At 42.9% G+C, this 17,902-nt stretch overlaps 1 protein-coding gene across 3 annotated transcripts in view; it reads right to left on the bottom strand.

The window, feature by feature from the left end:
• The window catches only part of LOC133402102 (protein argonaute-1), a 35,075-nt gene that overhangs the window by 16,251 nt on the left and 922 nt on the right, over positions 1-17,902 (bottom strand). For all 3 annotated transcript variants that reach the window (XM_061675687.1, XM_061675685.1, XM_061675684.1), the window contains exons 2-4: positions 10,675-10,861; positions 3,633-3,753; positions 946-1,127 (exon numbers count right to left, since the gene is read on the bottom strand). In XM_061675687.1, the coding sequence (XP_061531671.1) occupies positions 946-1,127; positions 3,633-3,753; positions 10,675-10,861 (490 nt within the window). The remainder of the gene's footprint in view (positions 1-945; positions 1,128-3,632; positions 3,754-10,674; positions 10,862-17,902) is intronic.

Here is a 17,902-nt window from a genome sequence, read left to right on the forward strand (position 1 = left end):
CACTGCGTTCCAAATTATTATGCAAATGATATTTTTCTGTGATTTTCCTAAATCATTGATACAAATGACATTTGGGATCATTTTCAAGTCATCAACTGTTTGAATATAATTCAAATGCTTTAGAACAAACTACCCCAATGATAATGATGAGTAGTTTTTTTTTAAATAAAAAAGTTCATATGCACTGTTCCGAATTATTACACATAACAGAGACATTGAGCGGTTTTAAAGAACTGACAATAGTCATTCACTGAAGTTACACTGTGACATAGGAACCCTTATTTGATAGCAGATTCAGATTCTTACAACCATTAAACTTGTGTTTTCTGCTTGAATTTCTTGGAGGTGCATTGTAATGCCTGAAGATTGTTATTGAAAGCACAGTTCTTCTTTAGGTACCATGGAAGAAAGTGGTCAGTCAGAAACTCCATGTATTTTTCAGGTCATTTTCACACCTTCAGGGACCCTAAAGGGGTCGACAAACCCCCCCAGACCCCTACCCGCCCCGTTTGTTTTTTTAATACACAGCCACTTCTTTTATCTGTTAACAATGTAAAGATTTTACGAAAAACATTGGCTGGGCTGTACAGTTTTTATGAATTTCTAGTCCCATTATTTCATATGGGGAAAAAAACTGCCAACTTTTGAGGTTCCACCATAAGGTGCGATGTCAAAAATGGTAAATGGACTGCACTTATGCTTTATCTACACCATCACAGTGCAAAGCGCTTTACAAAGCCTCACATTCACCCACTCACATACACATTCATACACTAATGGACGACTGCTGCCATGCAAGGCACTGCCAGGCCCACTGGGAACAAATTAGGGTTCAATGTCTTGCCCAAGGACACTTCCACATGCGGACAGTCGTAGCCGGGATTCGAACCAGGTATCCTGCACGACCTGCTCTTCCTACTGAGCCACAGCCACCCAAAGGCGTACCTCATAGAGGCCAAGTGCCGCATGGCTACATCCAGGGCTTGCACCGAGTCGAGGGGCACCTGCAGCCGCCCGCTGACCAGCGTTTCCTGCAGCAGGCGCCACGAAACCTTGGCCAGCCAACGGATGGACACTTTGAAGATTCGGTCCTTGCCCTCGCCTGGAATGGTGACCTCGAAATCCACCTGGAATGACAACAGAGAGGTGTACAAAATGTCAAAATATTTTCATCATAATGTTGTATCACCCTTTTAAGGATTAGTGGAAGTCTTAATAACACTGAAAAGTGATCCTTTCCTCATACATACATTATAGACCTTCATAATATTTGTAAATAGGCAGACGACAACTGACCGGCGCACATCTGCAATGGAAAAACTTGTTCTTATTGGGAAACAAACTTTTGAGGCTCTGAATATACTGTACTATATATTTTTTTTAATTGAACCACAAACAACATGGTGCGATTGTTAAGGATGAAGCCGATTGCCCCGGTCTCTGTGGCTATATTCTATACAAAGAGCGGGAACGGTAGAGAATAAGAGGAGAGCGTGTGTATATTTGAGAAGCTATTAGCTCCACACATTGAATGTACTCGTGCATTTCGGCAACAAGAGACTCCAAAATTGTTTTTTTAGCCACAGGTACATATTTAAATTGTAATAATAGTTAAATACTGCTGTAAAACAATATATGTACACTGTATAGAGCTTGGGAACCACTTTGCATTGTGGGTTGTGGCAGACATGTTGGCATCTGAGAATGTTAACAAACTGGCTTTGATGTCGCTTTTTCATCTTTGCGTCGTGAAAGATGTTTATATTGCGGGAAAGAGAAGGGAATTTACAGAGGAAAAACTAGATCACAATGCCGGAGACCGCACTGGGAAAACATACACATAAATGGTTTCGATCAGTATTAAATCCCTAATTCAGAGAGCAGCAGCGACCTGGACCTCCAGCCTCCGTTGTGCAGGCTACAGCAGATATTTTCGCTTAGCTTGTGTATCCTGTGAGCGCCTACACTTTGGAGAAGTTAAAAAATGATAAGTTGCTGGGCTCTAATGTACAGTTAGTTTACCAACGGGTGGATGCAGAATCTTAACATGCTGAAGCCGGCCAGCGAACAATGCCAACACATTTGGACGAAGAGCTCTACCAAGTAGCATGTGTGTTTGCTTTTTAACCCAGTCCAGCTAAGGTATATATATTTACGATCACGGATATTATTTATTTACCCAGCTAAAATTACTATTAAAATATGTAATCAACAATCACAACGATCCAGCGTGTAATGTTGAGCGCCTCTGTGTGTTTATCGTGGCACGACGAAAGGAGCGAAAAGAACAGGATACAAAAATTATTATATACCGCATTGTCGAAGGTTAGATTTTTTTTTCTTGGCTTACACCTGACAACTAAGCCATCTGATGTCTCTTTGTGAGCTCTGAAACGAGGCTTCCCTCTTTGTTCCGCCAAGCGAGATACATGTAGTAAAGTAGTACATTGTCGACGTTTTTCCCCTTTACGATTATATGAGGAGGTGCCGCACTCCCTAACACAGCAATGTCACACCATGTTTCAATTCAGCTGGAAAAATATGACATTAACATGGAGGGAACACACCAACAGAGCACCTCTTGTGTTGTAAACAAGAGAGCGCTAGCATCCAACATGCCAGATACGCACACAATGACGACTCGTTTCCAGGCCCTATTGGTACAGCTTGGCGGCAGCCGACTGAACACCGCTTTGTAATTTTTTTGTGATGATCATGTGATTCAACATGGAATTTTTAAGTGGCCGGTATTTCTGCAAAGTTGCAACGTCATTTACCTGCGATACAAATTTTGACTCACAGCAAAACTGATTGCCAACGGTCGTCCACTCGTGAAAACTAGTAGCAATACGCCACACACTGCGCAACAGTTAAGTGGTGTTAGGTTGCGTGGCTTGATGTGAAGCAGGCCAAAAATGTTCGGTCGGGTTGTCTTTGAGTAATTTATAAAAACATGATGCTTAGCCTGCTCGTAGACCACAGCGCGCTATCCATTTTAGCATCAAAACAGCAAGTCTCTGGCATTAAATAATTAATTAAAGTCAATTAATTAGCCAGTCCTTCAGTGATCATGTTAACTGAATTTTCACCACATCTATTTTTGAATTAACTTGCCTGTCGAAATGGAAAAGGGGATAAATGACTTCCTGTGTGTACTTCGCTGACGAGCATGACGACTTTGATTACATGATTGTTTGAAGCCGATCTTGCTAAAATTTGGTTTTATTTATGGCTGGTGTCTTCGGACAAAAGTTAAATGCATGTATATTATTTATCTTTGAAAATATATTATATCTGTAAACAAAGCCTAAACATCGAATACGGTCATCTTTGGTGGCTCTGTGGTGACTTGTGTTAAAAAGACATTTAAAAAGACGTTTAAAGGTCCTACGGTTGCTTTGTCAAGGCCCCTTCACCATTCACCCGAACAGGGAGGAAGTGCTTAGACCCGTTTTGCCGAATGTGGAAATGGGTTGCGCTTAGACCGGATTGTTCACGGACTATTTCCTCTTTGCAGCAGGGCTTGGTCCCTATCCCCCAGTTCTTTGTATTCCCATTTCAAATACACTTAATTCAATATTTGGGTGTTGTAGTTATATGTTATGGCAGCTCAGTCAACTTTTTTCAACTACCTTCTCACTACCAATGGGCAGTGCCAGAACCGTGTAGATGTTCTTCTTGCCGTCGTACACAGGCTTGCGATCGCCGAAGAGCTGTGGCTTGAAGTGCTGCACCATGTACTCCACCACCTCCCTGCGGGGAGGTCACAAAACGAAACAAATGCAGCATTAACACGCGCCACCCATGACGCTCCATCAGTTAAAGCCCATTGCAGCGCTCTTATTGCCAGCCAGTGTGCTGTGGCACATTAGTGTGCCATGAGCGGTTTTCAGGTGTGCTATGGGAAATTATGAAATTTTACATAATTGCTCAAAAAAAGTTTTTATTTACAAGAAATAATGTATCTTTGTTCATCTGTTTATGCCAGTGAGGCATAGTAACAGTAGTATAGTAATTAGATGGCAGGAAGTACATACAATAATTAATGTATCCACTTTTTGTGACATTTTTGTTTGTTGGTGTGCCGTGAGATTTTTCAATTGTAAAATATGTGCCTTGGCTCCATAAAGGTTGGAAATCACTGCTCTATTGTGACCAGAGATGACGGAATTATCAATTGTGCGTGACGCAGCTGTCATGGGAGGAGGTGGGGGTGAGGCAAGGACAAAAAGAAGGAATGAGCCTAGGACGGCGAGGAGGGCGTGAGGCCCACTTCTCAATACGAGAAAGGGAGGAAGGGTGGAGGTCAAAGGGTGTGATCTTTGGATACCTTCTGGGTAGCCTTTGTCTCAAAATCCTCAAGTCAAGAGGGAGTGAAGCTCAAAGGCTCTCTCCAGACTTCAGTGGAAGGACACAAAGTTTTGTGTGTGAGTGTGTGGGGGGGGGGTTTGGACACTGGTTTTGCATTGTCTTGAGTTGAGAGTTTTGAAGAAATTAACGAAGAAACAGAAAACCACAAGCATCTTCATAATTCCTCCATTCCATCTTATATAACGAGTTAAGGAACAGCTGCATCCTGTCCATCTTGAATAAATACCTTGTTATGGAATAGCCACATCAAGTCCACCTTAATTAGCATGTTAAGGAACAGAAACATTCATTCCACCTTAAGTAACTCATTTAGGAACAGCCACATCCAGTCCACCTTAATTATCTTGTTTAGAAACCGCCCCATCTCCGGTTCACCTTAATTAGCTTGGTCAGGAATTGTTTTTAATGTTGCTATTAATCTATTGTTTTAATATGCCCTATGTTAAATTGTTTTTACGTTTTATTTTTATATAATGTACAGCACTTTGTGTGCACCTGTGGTTGTTTTAAAGTGATCTATAAATAAAGGTGAGTTGAGATGAGGAACACCCACATCCTAATGATCTCTTTAAGAAACATATCTTTGTCTAGCTCATTAAAGAAAGCCAGGTCCACCTTAATTCGCTTGTTAGGAACAGCAGCACGGGGTCCACCTTAATTCTCGTTTATTTATTTTTATTAAATTAACTCATCAAACTCATCCTTAAGCGCTTTAAGAAACAGCCACATCCTGGTCTACTTTCAATCAATCATTGCCATGGATGTTTATATTTATCACCTGGAATCCAAACATTTACTGCTACTAACGTACAGGTACATCTCAATAAATTATAGTGTCAAAAGCTTAAATTTAGTTAGGAAGTTCAATTCAAAAAGTGAAACTCATACAGGTGCACTACACACACTCAGAGTGACATATTTCATGATTTTTTTTGGAATACATGTTTAATTTTGATGATTATAGCTTACATCAAACAAGAACCGACGAGCTATATTTAATTGAATACCCTACAAAGACAAGATATTTAATGTTCAAACTGATAAACTTTATTGTTTTTAGCAAATAATCATTAACTTGGAATTTTATGGCTGCAACACGTTCCAAAAAAGCTGGGACATGTTTACCACTGTGTTACCACAGGTTGGCATCGCAAATACCTTACCTGGATAAGGTTCAATAAATAAAAAATACATGACTTCATGGACAGCTCGGAGTCAATTTTTAAATACAGCAGTGTTAAGTATTTGTTATCTGTAAATGTGTTTACATGAAAAAAACAGACTGTACATGGCAAATATTTATTTATTTATTTATTATTGAACGGAAGGTGGCCATAAGGTAGACGTGCCTGTTGTGGCGGCAATCCCCGAACCCGTTGGTGGACACCAGTGGTGAGGGATGCCGTCAAGCTGAAGAAGGAGTCCTATCGTGCCTTTTTGGCTCGTGGGACTCCTGACTCACGAGTCCTGAGGCAGCTGAAGGGTACCGGCTGGCCAAGCAGAATGCAGCTTTGTTGGTCGCTAAGGCAAAAACTCGGACATGGGAGGAGTTCAGTGAGGCCATGGAGAACAACTTCTGGTCAGCTTCCAAGAAATTCTGGTCCACCATCCGGTGTCTCAGGAGGGGGAAGCAGTGAAACCTCAACACTGTGTATAGTGGGGACGGGGCGCTGCTGACCTGGACTCGGGACGTTGTGAGTCGGTGGGGAGAATACTTCGAAGACCTCCTCAATTCCACAGACACGCCTTCCAATGAGGATTCAGAGTCTGGGGTCTCTGAGGCGGGCTCTCCTATCTCTGGGGTTGAGGTAACAGAGGTGGTTAAAAAGCTCCTCGCTGGCAAGGCCCCAGGGGTGGATGAGATTTGAGTTCCTAAAGGCTCTGGATGTTGTGGGGCTGTCCTGGTTGACATGCCTCTGCAACATCACATGGACATCGGGGACAGTGCCTCTGGATTGGCAGACTGGGGTGGTGGCCCCCCTTTTAAAAAGGGGTACCAGAAAGTGTGTTCCATCTACAGGGGGATCACACGCCTCAGTCTCCCTGGTAAGGTCTATGCAGGGGTGCTGGAGAGGAGGGTCCGTCGGGAAATCGAATCTCAGAGTCAGGAGGAGTGTTTTTTTTTTTTTTTGTGGTTTTCGTCCTGGCTGTGGAACAGTGGACCTGCTCTACACCCTCGGCAGGGTCCTCAAGGGTGCATGGCAGTTGTGTTTTGTAGACTTGGAGAAGGAGTTCGACCGTGTCCCTCGGGGAGTCCTGTGCGGGGTGCTTTGGGAGTATGGGGTGCCGAACCCCCTGATACGGGCTGTTCGGTCCCTGCACGACCAGTGTCAGAGTTTGGTCCGCATTGTTGACAGTAAGTCGGACTTGTTTCCGGTGAGGGTTGGACTCCGCCAAGGCTGCCCTTTGTCACCAATTCTGTTCATAACTTTTATGGACAGAATTTCTAGGCGCAGCCGAGGCGTAGAGGGGTCCGGTTTTGTGGCCTCAGTATTGCATCTTTGCAGATGATGTGGTCCTGTTGGCTTCATCAAGCCGTGATCACCAATTTAGAGTAAGAGTCGCAATAGAGGATGTCTGCTACAGAGGTGGGTAGAGTAGCCAAATATCGTGCTCAACTAAGAGTACTGTTACTTGGCAATAATGTGACAAGTAAAAGTAGTCCTCCAAAAAATTGAGTAAGAGTAAAAAGTACAGTGAAATAATTACTGAAGTACTGAGAAAATAGTAACCACAACATGAACATCAATAAAAATAAAAAAATAAATAAAATGTGAATGTGCAAATTCTGATGTTGCTGTGTGTGCGCACAGTCAAAACTACAACAAAACATCTGCAATTTACTGCACGGTATTTTTCAAGTTATAAGTGAGCTGCAATATCCACGTTTGGGCAGACAGTGCCAGACAAATACTACAAAACATGCAATCTGTTGTTTTTGTTCGTCTAAATGTAAAGAGTAGTGTGGCGTTGCCTTCATGGTAACGAGTCGTTACTAACGACGACCTTCCCAAAGAGGTCGCCACGTAGGCAAGACGATGAGCCGGGCAGGTTTATCTAGTGTTAATACCTATGGCCGGGAAGCCCAATAGAAGATGTTGTGTGAGGTCATGTGACTTTCTTGTGTCGTTTGATTGGTGAACTAGACTTAAACGTCACTAGCGCTTAAAATGGATCGGCGCAAACCGCGCCCAATGCAAAAGTCAGTCTCAAACGCCATGAAAAAGCCACTGACATTCATCCATGCAATGAGTCAACGTCCCTCACAACCCATTTCATAGTTGTAGTGTACTGTATATCTGTAAATAAATGAATATTTAGCCATTAAAAGCCCTTTGTCACTCGTTTTGTTGTTTTTCAGTTTGAGGCGTCGTAAAATAATATTAGCGTCATTTCTTTTAACAAAAAGCTTCTTCTCTCCACTTTTCGGTCGGAAACCAGTATTTTCGTTGAAACCAATCCATGTTCTACTGCTGATGACTGAACGTAAAAGCTATTTAAACAAAAAACAAAAAAACTTTCTTTTGGTGGGTTTGGTTCTTATATTGTCATTTTGAACACAATGTTCTGTGTCCCCCAAAACGATCAGTCAAAAATGCTCTAAAACGACTCAATATGGGGAACTCTGCTTTGAAAACGACTGGCAGTGAATGAGTTACTTAAGTGTGTTAAACAGACACATCCTTATCCACCTTAAAGGGGTATTTACACTTTTTTTTTTTTTTGCTGTAAAGAAACCACACGCCCGAGAAAGAACAACCAATCAGAGACAGAAAGCATGAGGCGAGATTTCAATCATTCGCCAATCTCAGACATGCTCGTTGTCACAGACACACTCCTGCAGCCTCGCTCTGACATGGTAGTTTGGGCTTCAGAAGCTTTGCTGACTATTTTGGAATATCCACCTCTGGAGAAATGTCCATCCCTTATTTCCAATTTAATTAGCTTGTGAAGAAAAACTTAAATCGTATCCACACAAATTACAACGTTCAGAAACAGCGGTCTTCTTATTATCTCATTAAGGAAAAACCACATCCTATCCACATTAACTACCTTGTTAAGCACAGTCACATCTAGTCCACCTTAATTTGTCAGATTAGGAACAACTCCATTCGGTCAGGATGGGTTGAGAAGTACAGTAGAGTCCTGGCTTGAAACCCTGACTCAGCATTATTTAACGCCGTGGGAAAATGTCATAATTGTCGCGGCTCCGACAGGAAGGAAACGTGTCGTGTCAAAATGTTTTTTCCCTCTAAAGCAGACAAATAAAATGGCTGAAAAGGAAAACGATTCTCAGGAGATGTAATGACAAAGAGTCAGCAGATGATTCCCAGTTTTGGCTTTCATATTTGTTTTCCTCCATTCGAGTCAGATGTGACAAATCACAAATGAGACACCTCCCTTCCTTCTTAAATTGGCAAGCATGATGCTTGAGGAAAAAAAATACAAGATTGGTGTCATCTGCGTTTATTTCATTTGTCATCAATTTTAGTCCTGAAAAAGAAAACAAATGGCTTCACAAACACAACAAATAATCTGCAAAGTAAACATTGACTATTTATAACTCCAACCCATACTTGAAACCGTAAGCCTCACTTGAAACTTGAAATCTTGTTTAAAACACTTACCGTAACTTGAAAGTCTCATTTGAAGCCCTCACTGGCTTGAAACGCTAATTTGAAACCCCAACCCTGGCTGCTAGATCAGTGTAATTTGTGGCCATTTGTTTTTTCTCACGATGTAGGAAAACAAAAAACGGGAAACAACCCTATTTTTGTTTTGATGTATGTAAACAAAAAACGGGAAACGAGGAGTCTCGTTTTTTTTTTTTCTTTTTTTTTTTTTTTAAATTGAAAATTGAAAAATGGAAAACGAACCTTTATCTGATTTTCTCTTAGGTGTTTATTTAACACAAATCGGGAAATAAAACAACTGTAATTCTTTTCCTCAAGCTTGTTATGTGCGGCTTTAAAGCTTCATAGGCAGTATGGTCGTTTTCCATTTTTTGGGTCACATGCATCAAAACAAAAAAAACGAAAATCAGGTTGTTTCCCGTTTTTGTTTTCTAACCCTAACTCTACATCAGAAAGAACAACGAATGGCCGCAAAGTACACAGACCATGCTAACCCTAACTTGACAAAGTAACACTGGCATGAAACCCTAATTGGAAACCTTAACCCTTGCTTGAAACCCTAGCTCACGCTTGAAACCCTAATTTAAAGCTCTAAAGTTTGAAACCCTAATTTGGACTTGAAACCCTAATTTAAAACCTCAACGCTGACATGAAACTCTATTTTGAAGTCCTAGCGCTGACTTGAAACCCTAACACTAGCCTTAAACTCTAACAGAGACTTCAAATCCTAATGCCATCTTTAAACCCTAATTTGAAACCCCAACCCTGGCTTGAAACCCGAACCCATGTTTAAAAGCCTAATTTAAAGCTCTAACCCTTGTTTGAACCCTTAACTCAGACTTGAAACTGTAATTTAAAAGGTAACCTGTAAAACCTAATTCAAAACCTTATCACTGACTTGAAACCCCATGTTAAAACCCTATCCCTGGCCTCAAATGCTAACTTGAAATCTTAACGCTGGCCTAAACCTTATTTTGAAACTCTAACCAAGTCTTCAAACCCTAACACTAGCTTGAAACCTTAACTTGAAACCTTAATGCTGACATGAAACCTTACCCTGCTTTAAAACTCTAACACTGGCTTGAAACCCTAATTTGAAACCCTAAGCCAGGCTTGAAACCCTATCACTCGCTTGAAACCCTAATTTGAATTCTTAACGTCGATTTGAAACCCTACTGTGAAACCATAACCCTGGCTTGAAACTCTTACTTGAAACCCCAAACCAGACATAAAAGCCTAAGGCTGGCTTGAAACCATAATTTGAAATTGTACTGCTGACTTGAAACTTTATTTTGAAAGTATAACACTGACTTGAAACCTTAATTTGAAACCCCAACCCAGGCTTGAAACCCTAAATTGAAAATCTAATCCTTGACTGAAACCCTAATTTGAAACCCTAACGGTGGCTTGAAACTCTAACTTCAAGCTGTAGTAACCCTGGCTTGCAGGCTTTATTTAAAACCTGTCTTAAAAAATATTTGAAACCCTAACCCAACCCTTTAATGTCTATGTGTGAACAGTAGCATCTATATGAAGTGACTACACTACCTCTTCGGGTCAAGGTTGAAAATGTTTGATGCATCACAGATGCCACATCTACTTTAATGGATGTGACAAGGGGTGCTATCAGACGTCATAGCACAGGTCACCACAGTCAGATGCCGCCTACCTGTTGACTCGCCGCGGGCACTTGTCCGGCTTGATGTCGACCTCGTAATGGTAGACGTCCATCTTGGGGATCTCCACCTCGAAGTAGTTGGCCAGCAGCTTGATGGGCTTGCCCACTGTGCCCATTCCTGGCCGACGCGGGGCGTGGAACACCTGCTGCAGGGGTGGGGGGAACACCCCCATGGGCACTGAGGACAAACGGGTGGGAGAATATGGATGTAAAATTGTGTCCGTCTGCTACCACATTTATAAATTGTCATTGCAAATTGATGACTTGCTGTAAAACCCAAAATTCTAAAACCCATCACTGCAAAACTCAGCCCAGGAACCCAGTTTCACTTAAGCAACATGAAATTTAGTAGGCATGTCTATCATGAGTAGACTCGCAAAAAAGTCTAAAGAAGCCATGCCTGAAAAGACACTAGAATTCTGACATTTTGGTTTGAAGCCGGCACTAAAGGGCCAATTTGGTTGTTTCCAGGGGTCTAGGAGGAATTAAAAATTGTGGTACAGTATAATTTTTGCCGGCAAGGTGCCGCTGTACTTTTTCGGTATCGGCACACCGTGCCACACGGCTGAGCAAATCAAAATTTTGTAGGCATTCCTACCATTAGTAGACTCTCAAAAAAAAAAAAAAAAAAAAAAACGTCTCAAAAAGCCATTCGTGAAAACATACAGAAAGAAGTCTGCCATTTTGGTTGTAAGTGGGCATCATTTGGTAATTTCAAAGAAAAACCTCTTTCAGACTTTGCCGGGTTGCTACCAAATTTGAACTAATTATACAGTATTAGACAGACAGGTGATCTAAATAGAAAACGTTTTTAGTTTTCACTCTGTGCGCAAAAATGGCAGCGAAGTTAAATGGCTACGTAACATAAAACTTCACATTCTAATACCTCCACTCTGAAAGTTTGCCCCCAAAGCCAGTTTCACATAGCAACATGACATTTAGAAGGCATGTCTATCATGAGTACACTAATTTTAAAAAAGTCTCAAGAATCCATGCCCCAAATAGACACCAGCAGTTTGCCATTTCGGTCTTAGTTGACATTTTAGTCATTTTCAGTGGGTTTGAAATAGGAATTTTCCTCAGAGAGTTAGTCCACTTGCTACCAAATTTGATCTTATTATACTGTACGAGACAGGTGGGTGTGGCTAAACTGCAAAAAAAATATAGTTTTCATCATTGCATGTGGGTGGAGCATGGCAGTGAAATTTGGTGACTCACCATAAAACACTAAACTTGAACAGAGCGAAAACCAGTGTCAATACATCTGGGATGCGAGGTTTAGCAGTGACTCCTGCTCGTGAGGGGCCCCCCTGTGTCTTAACCCCTCCGGTCCCCAGAGAACTGACACCCCTCTCACCTCCCCCCACCAACAACAAAGACCCCAGCTGCCCCGTTCCTCCGTCTGAGCCACACATACACACAACACCGGGCGGCTTGACGGAGGAGAGGAGAGCCCCCCCCCCCACCTCGGCATTCCCAGCCTCGCCATGGAGACGCCACAGCAACACAGCATTGTCATGGATATAAGGAGACCTGTGTGTGTACGTGAGGGGAGGTTTGGGGCGCCTGTTGGATGGGAGGAGGAGCCAAGACCTTGGCCTCTTGGGTCCTATGGGGAGCATGTTCCCACATCAGGCCAACCTGGAAAAGCCCTTCTTTAAATAGCTACAAGGGATTTCCTCAAGGTAAAACCGGACTACTCACATGACACATCAGGATGTGCGTGCGTGCTGAACCTAGCTAATTTAGAAGATTTTTTTAAAAAGATGAAGATCTAATATCTTCATCTTTTAAAATATCAAATGTAAATAAAATAAAAAATAAAATTTTAAAAATCATAAATATCAATATATAATAAATAAAATATTTGATGTAAATTACACAAATAGACAACATGGAAAAAAATACTAAATTAGGGGGGGAAACAATAGACCCAAGTCCGAGAATATCAGAAAATAATACCAATGTATCAGGCAAAAATAATTAATAATTAAATAATTAAATACTGGACACATATATAAATAGAGAAAAATACACCAATAAGGAAAAACAACAAAAAATAAATGAAATACAAAAACTCAAAAAACATTTGAAAAAAGAAAATGTTGAAGGAAAAAGACCTTGACTTGGATCTTCTGTTACCTGTGTGTGTGTCTGAGGCGACCGATTGACTTCACCAAAATGTTGCATTCTTCATTTGAAATGCTTTTCCTGGCCTTTACTGCTGCCGCTTTCAATTCTTGTTTGTTTCTGGGGGTTTCTCCTTTCAGTCTCCTCTTCAGTAGGTAAAATGCATGCTCTATTGGGTGACTGACTTGGCTAGTCGAAGACACTTCTCACGATTAGTTTGGATGCATTTTTCTGTAAGGCTTGATGCAGTTATTGCAAGTAAGGATTATGCCACCAAATATTAAATGTTATTCACTATAAGTTAAACAGAACAAGGCAGAAAACTCATGATGGCCACACACTAAAACTCAAAGACGCTGGTGCCAGTGAAGGCAGATGGTGTGAATCCAATCCAAGCCCCATCTCCCCAGCGTCCCGAGACAATAGCTCCCAGGCGGTGAGACGACAACAGTGCGGCGTCACAGCATGACCGCACTCGCTAAGCTGTCAGCAACTTTCCATGAGAATTAACTGGAAATTGAAAGGTCATTTAATGGAAATACATCATTCAAACATTTAAAAAATGTGTTTTGTCTGAAGCAGACATCCATGCAAAACAGATACAGTAGCTCTCCTTGCATTACACAACCTTATTTGCTCCATTTTATTTCACTTCAATTGAGTGCCGGCGTATTCGAAGCTTGCTGGGGCCTCAAATGTGGGCTCACAATATAAACCGCCCCAAACATTGACCAAGGAATGGCTTATGATGCGAAAACGCCATACATTTCAAAGGTAGTTTTGAGATATGAGCTGTCAGTCAGCCAATTTTTTTTCGATTGACTCATGAGCACAAATTTGAGATATAAGGGCTGTATGGTGGCAGTGAACTCAACTTTCAAGTCATTTCACAACAAGAGCAGTTCGGTTGATAGTAAACACGCTGTTTAATGCCACTCCCAGTTAAAGGGAGATTTTGCAGTTAAAAAAAAATAATTATATCATGCAAGTTAAAACTGTCTCTATGATATGATCACAGAATATTATTACAATGATTTTTATATATAAAAACAAAAAAAAAAAAAAAAAAAAAAAAGGCCCCATCTATCCATTTTCTGAGCCGCTTCTCCTCACTAGGGTCGCGGGCGTGCTGGAGCCTATCCCAGCTATCATCGGGCAGGAGGCGGGGTACACCCTGAACTGGTTGCCAGCCAATCGCAGGGCACATCCAACTTGTCCAACTCTTCCAGGGTGATCCTGAGGCGTTCCCAGTCAGCCGAGAAACATAGTCTCTCCAGCGTGTCCTGAGTCGTCCCTGGGGCCTCCTCCCCGTGGAACATGCGTGGAACACATCACCAGGGAGGTGTACAGGAGGCTTCCTAACAAGATGCCCGAGCCACCTCATCTGGCCACTCTTGATGCACAGGAGCCGCTCATAGTGAGCCCCTCCCAAATGACCAAGCTTCTCAACCTACTGTATCTCTCAGGGAGAGCCCGGACACCCTGTGGAGGAAACTCATTTCGGCCGCATGTATCCGTGATCTTGTTCTTTCGGTCACGACCTACAGCTCGTGACCATAAGTGAAGGTACGAGCATAGATTGACCAGTAGATAGAGAGCTTCGCCTTTCGGCTTAGGTCCTTCTTCGCCACAAGAGGCCGATACAGAGTCTGCATCATTGCACATGCTGCATCAATCCGCCTATCGATCTGCTATTCCATTCTTCCCTCACTAGTGAACAAAAACCCAAGATAATTAAACTCCTCCATTTGGGGCAGGAACTCTTCCTCAACCCGGAGATAGCATTCCACCCTTTTCCTACCAAGGATCATGATCTCAGACTTCTGTTAGGAACTTATTCCATTTGTGTGCAGCATAATAGCTAAATGCTCCTACACCATGTTTTGCTTTGGACTCTGTGCTCCACTATTTGACCTGAGTCTGTTGATCTCAGAGTCCTACTGGGTATATATTCCATTAGCATTTCATTTATGTACTCAGGACTTAAACCGTTTAGTGATTTACAGACTAGTACAAGTACAATATTATGCAGTGCTATTTTTCTTATTAAAAAAAAAAAAAACATTGCAAACAAACTTGGAGTTGCCCACGGCGAGAGATGTGGGTATACTTATTGTGCCCAGGCTCGGCGCCTGGACATTGGGGTTCACCCGGTGGACGAGAGGGTAGCCTCCCTCCGCCTTCGGGTGGGGGGACAGGTCCTGACTGTTGTTTGTGCCTATGCACCAAACAGCAGTTCAGAGTACCCATCCTTTTTGGAGTCCTTGGAGGGGTTGCTTGAGAGTGCTCCCGCTGGGGACTCCATCGTTCTGCTGGGGAACTTCAATGCTCACGTGGGCAATGACAGTGAGACATGGAAGGGAGTGACTGGGAGGAACGAGCCCCCACCCCGATCAGAGTTCTATTATTGGACTTCTGTGCTCATCACGGATTGTGCATAATGAACACCATGTTCTAGCATAAGGGTCCATATGTGCATTTACCACCAGGATACCGTAGGCCGCAGTTCGATGATAGACTTTGTGGTCATGTCATCGGACCTGCGGCTGCATGTCTTGGACACTCGGGTGAAGAGAGGGGCGGAGCTGTCAACTGATCACCACCTGGTGCTGAGTTGGCTCCGAAGGTGGGGGAAGATGCCAGTACGACCTGGCCGGTCGGTGCCTGTTGTGTTGGCAACCCCTAGACCCGTTGGTGGACACCAGCGGTGAGGGATGCCGTCAAGCTGAAGAAGGAGTCCAACTGGGCAATTTTGGCCTATGAGACTCCTGAGGCAGCTGATGGGTACCGGCTGGCCAAGCGGAATTCAGCTTTGGTGGTCGCTGAGGCAAAAAACTCAAGCGTGGGAGGAGTTCGGTAAGGCCATGGAGAACGGCTTCCGGACAACTTCGAGGAAATTCTGGTCTATCATCCGGCGTCTGAGGAGGGGGAAGCAGTGCACCATCAACACTGTGTATAGTGGGGATGGGGCACTGCTGACCTCGACTCGGGATGTTGTGAGTCGGTGGGGAGCATAGTTTGTAGACCTCCACAAATTTACCGACATGCCTTGCCATGAGGAAGCAGAGTCTGGGATTTCTGAGGCGGGCTCTCCTATTTTTGGGGTTGAGATCATCGAGGTGGATTGAAAGCGGCTGATCTTTAACCAACCTAGCTGCCAAGTTGTGGGTGTAGAAATTCACATGGGGGCAGTATGATATAAATTAGCCACATTATTTGGCTGTTTAATTTCATACTTGGCAATGGAAACCCAGATATTTATATTTCACTTTTAGACAATATGTCACCTTTAAAACATTGAATGCACAGTTAATAAGGGTTTCTGATAGCGCCAGTGCCACACTGGACCAGATTACAGTGGTGTTTCGACCTACGAGTTAAATTCGCTATTCATGACTCAAAACACTCCCATTTTATCCTATCATCTTTGCTCATTGAAATAAACAGAAATACCATTAATCTGTTCCAGCCCCCCAAAAAACACCAACAAAAAAGTGTTGTTAATAAGAAAGAGCACACTCTACAGTATAGGTTATAAATAACATACAGAAATAACAAAACAGAGAATTAAGTGTCCACCAGTGTCAGAGTTTTATCCGCATTGCCAGCAGTAAGTCGGACTCGTTTCCGGTGAGGGTTGGACTCCGCCAAGGCTGCCCTTTGTCACCAATTTTGTTCATAACTTTTATGGACATAATTTCTAGGCGTAGCCGAGGCATAGACAGGCTCTGGTTTGGTGGCCTCAGTATTGCATCTTTGCTTTTTGCAGATGATGTGGTTCTGTTGGCTTCATCAAGCCGTAATCTCCAACTCTCACTGGAACAGTTCGCAGAAGAGTGTGAAGCGGCTGGGATGAGAATCAGCACTTCCAAATCTGAGACCATGGTACTCAGTCGGAAAAGGGTGGCGGACCCTCTCCAGGTTGGGGATGAGATCCTGCCCCAAGTGGAGGAATTCAAATATCTTGGAGTCTTGTTCACGAGTGAGGGAAGAATTGAACGGGAGATCAACAGTCGGATCAGTGCAGCGTCTGCAGTGATGCGAACTTTGTATCGGTCTGTTGAGGTGAAGAAGGAGCTAAGCCGAAAGGTGACGTTCTCTATTTATCGGTCAATCTACGTTCCTACCCTCACGTATGGTCAGAGGCTGTGGGTCGTGACCGAAATAACAAGATCCCGGATACAAGCGGCCAACATGAGTTTCCTCTGCAGGGTGTCCAGGCTCTCCATTCGAGATAGGGTGAGAAACTCTGTCATCCATGAGTGGCTCAGAGTAGAGCAGCTGCTCCTCCGCATTGAGAGGACCCAGATGAGGTGGCTCGGGCATCAGTTTAGGATGCCTCCTGGACGCCTCCCTGGTGAGGTGTTCCGGGCACGTCGCACCGGGAGGAGACCCCAGGGATGACCCAGGACACATGCTGTCTGGGAACGCCTCGGGATCCCCTCAGAAGAGCTGGCGGAAGTGGCTGGGAAGAGGGAAGTCTGGGTTTCCCTGCTAAACTTACTGCCCCCGTAACCCAACCTCAGCGGAAGAAAATGGATGGATAGACAATTAAGCAGTTTGTGCATTATGACAAATCAATGGGGATTGTGCTACTTCTTCTGGTGTGAACGCCTTGGCCTCCAGGGGCAGTCTAATACATACATAATAAACACACAAAGAATACAGTCAAAACAGCTCAGTCAGCTGCAGTAATTAGTATTAGTAGTTTTGCATAGGATAAATAACTGAGCATTGATTGTTATGTTGTCTGTCTACGTGTGTTGCTGCACCGTTTGTGTTCAAATATCAACTGCTGAAACAGGTTACAACTACAGATGCTAGTTTCATTAGCCCATCAATGGCATTTTTCACTGTGGGTTAGCATTATGCTAGTGGACTTTTGTCAACTAGTTATGTGGTTTGTTGAGTGTTTGTTTGTTTTAGACTTAGTTTTACAATACAATTCAACTAGGAGTGGCAATAAACAGCAAGCATCTCCTCTTTTTGAAGAATTCTATCTACCAAATTCCTGCTTGTTGTGAAATTTGCTGCCAGTCTCATGCTCGTAACTCAAATTTTTGCTCACAAGACAAAAAAAAATAAATAA

This window comes from Phycodurus eques, chromosome 4 (genome assembly GCF_024500275.1).
Source record: "Phycodurus eques isolate BA_2022a chromosome 4, UOR_Pequ_1.1, whole genome shotgun sequence".
In the NCBI taxonomy this organism is placed as follows: domain Eukaryota; kingdom Metazoa; phylum Chordata; class Actinopteri; order Syngnathiformes; family Syngnathidae; genus Phycodurus; species Phycodurus eques.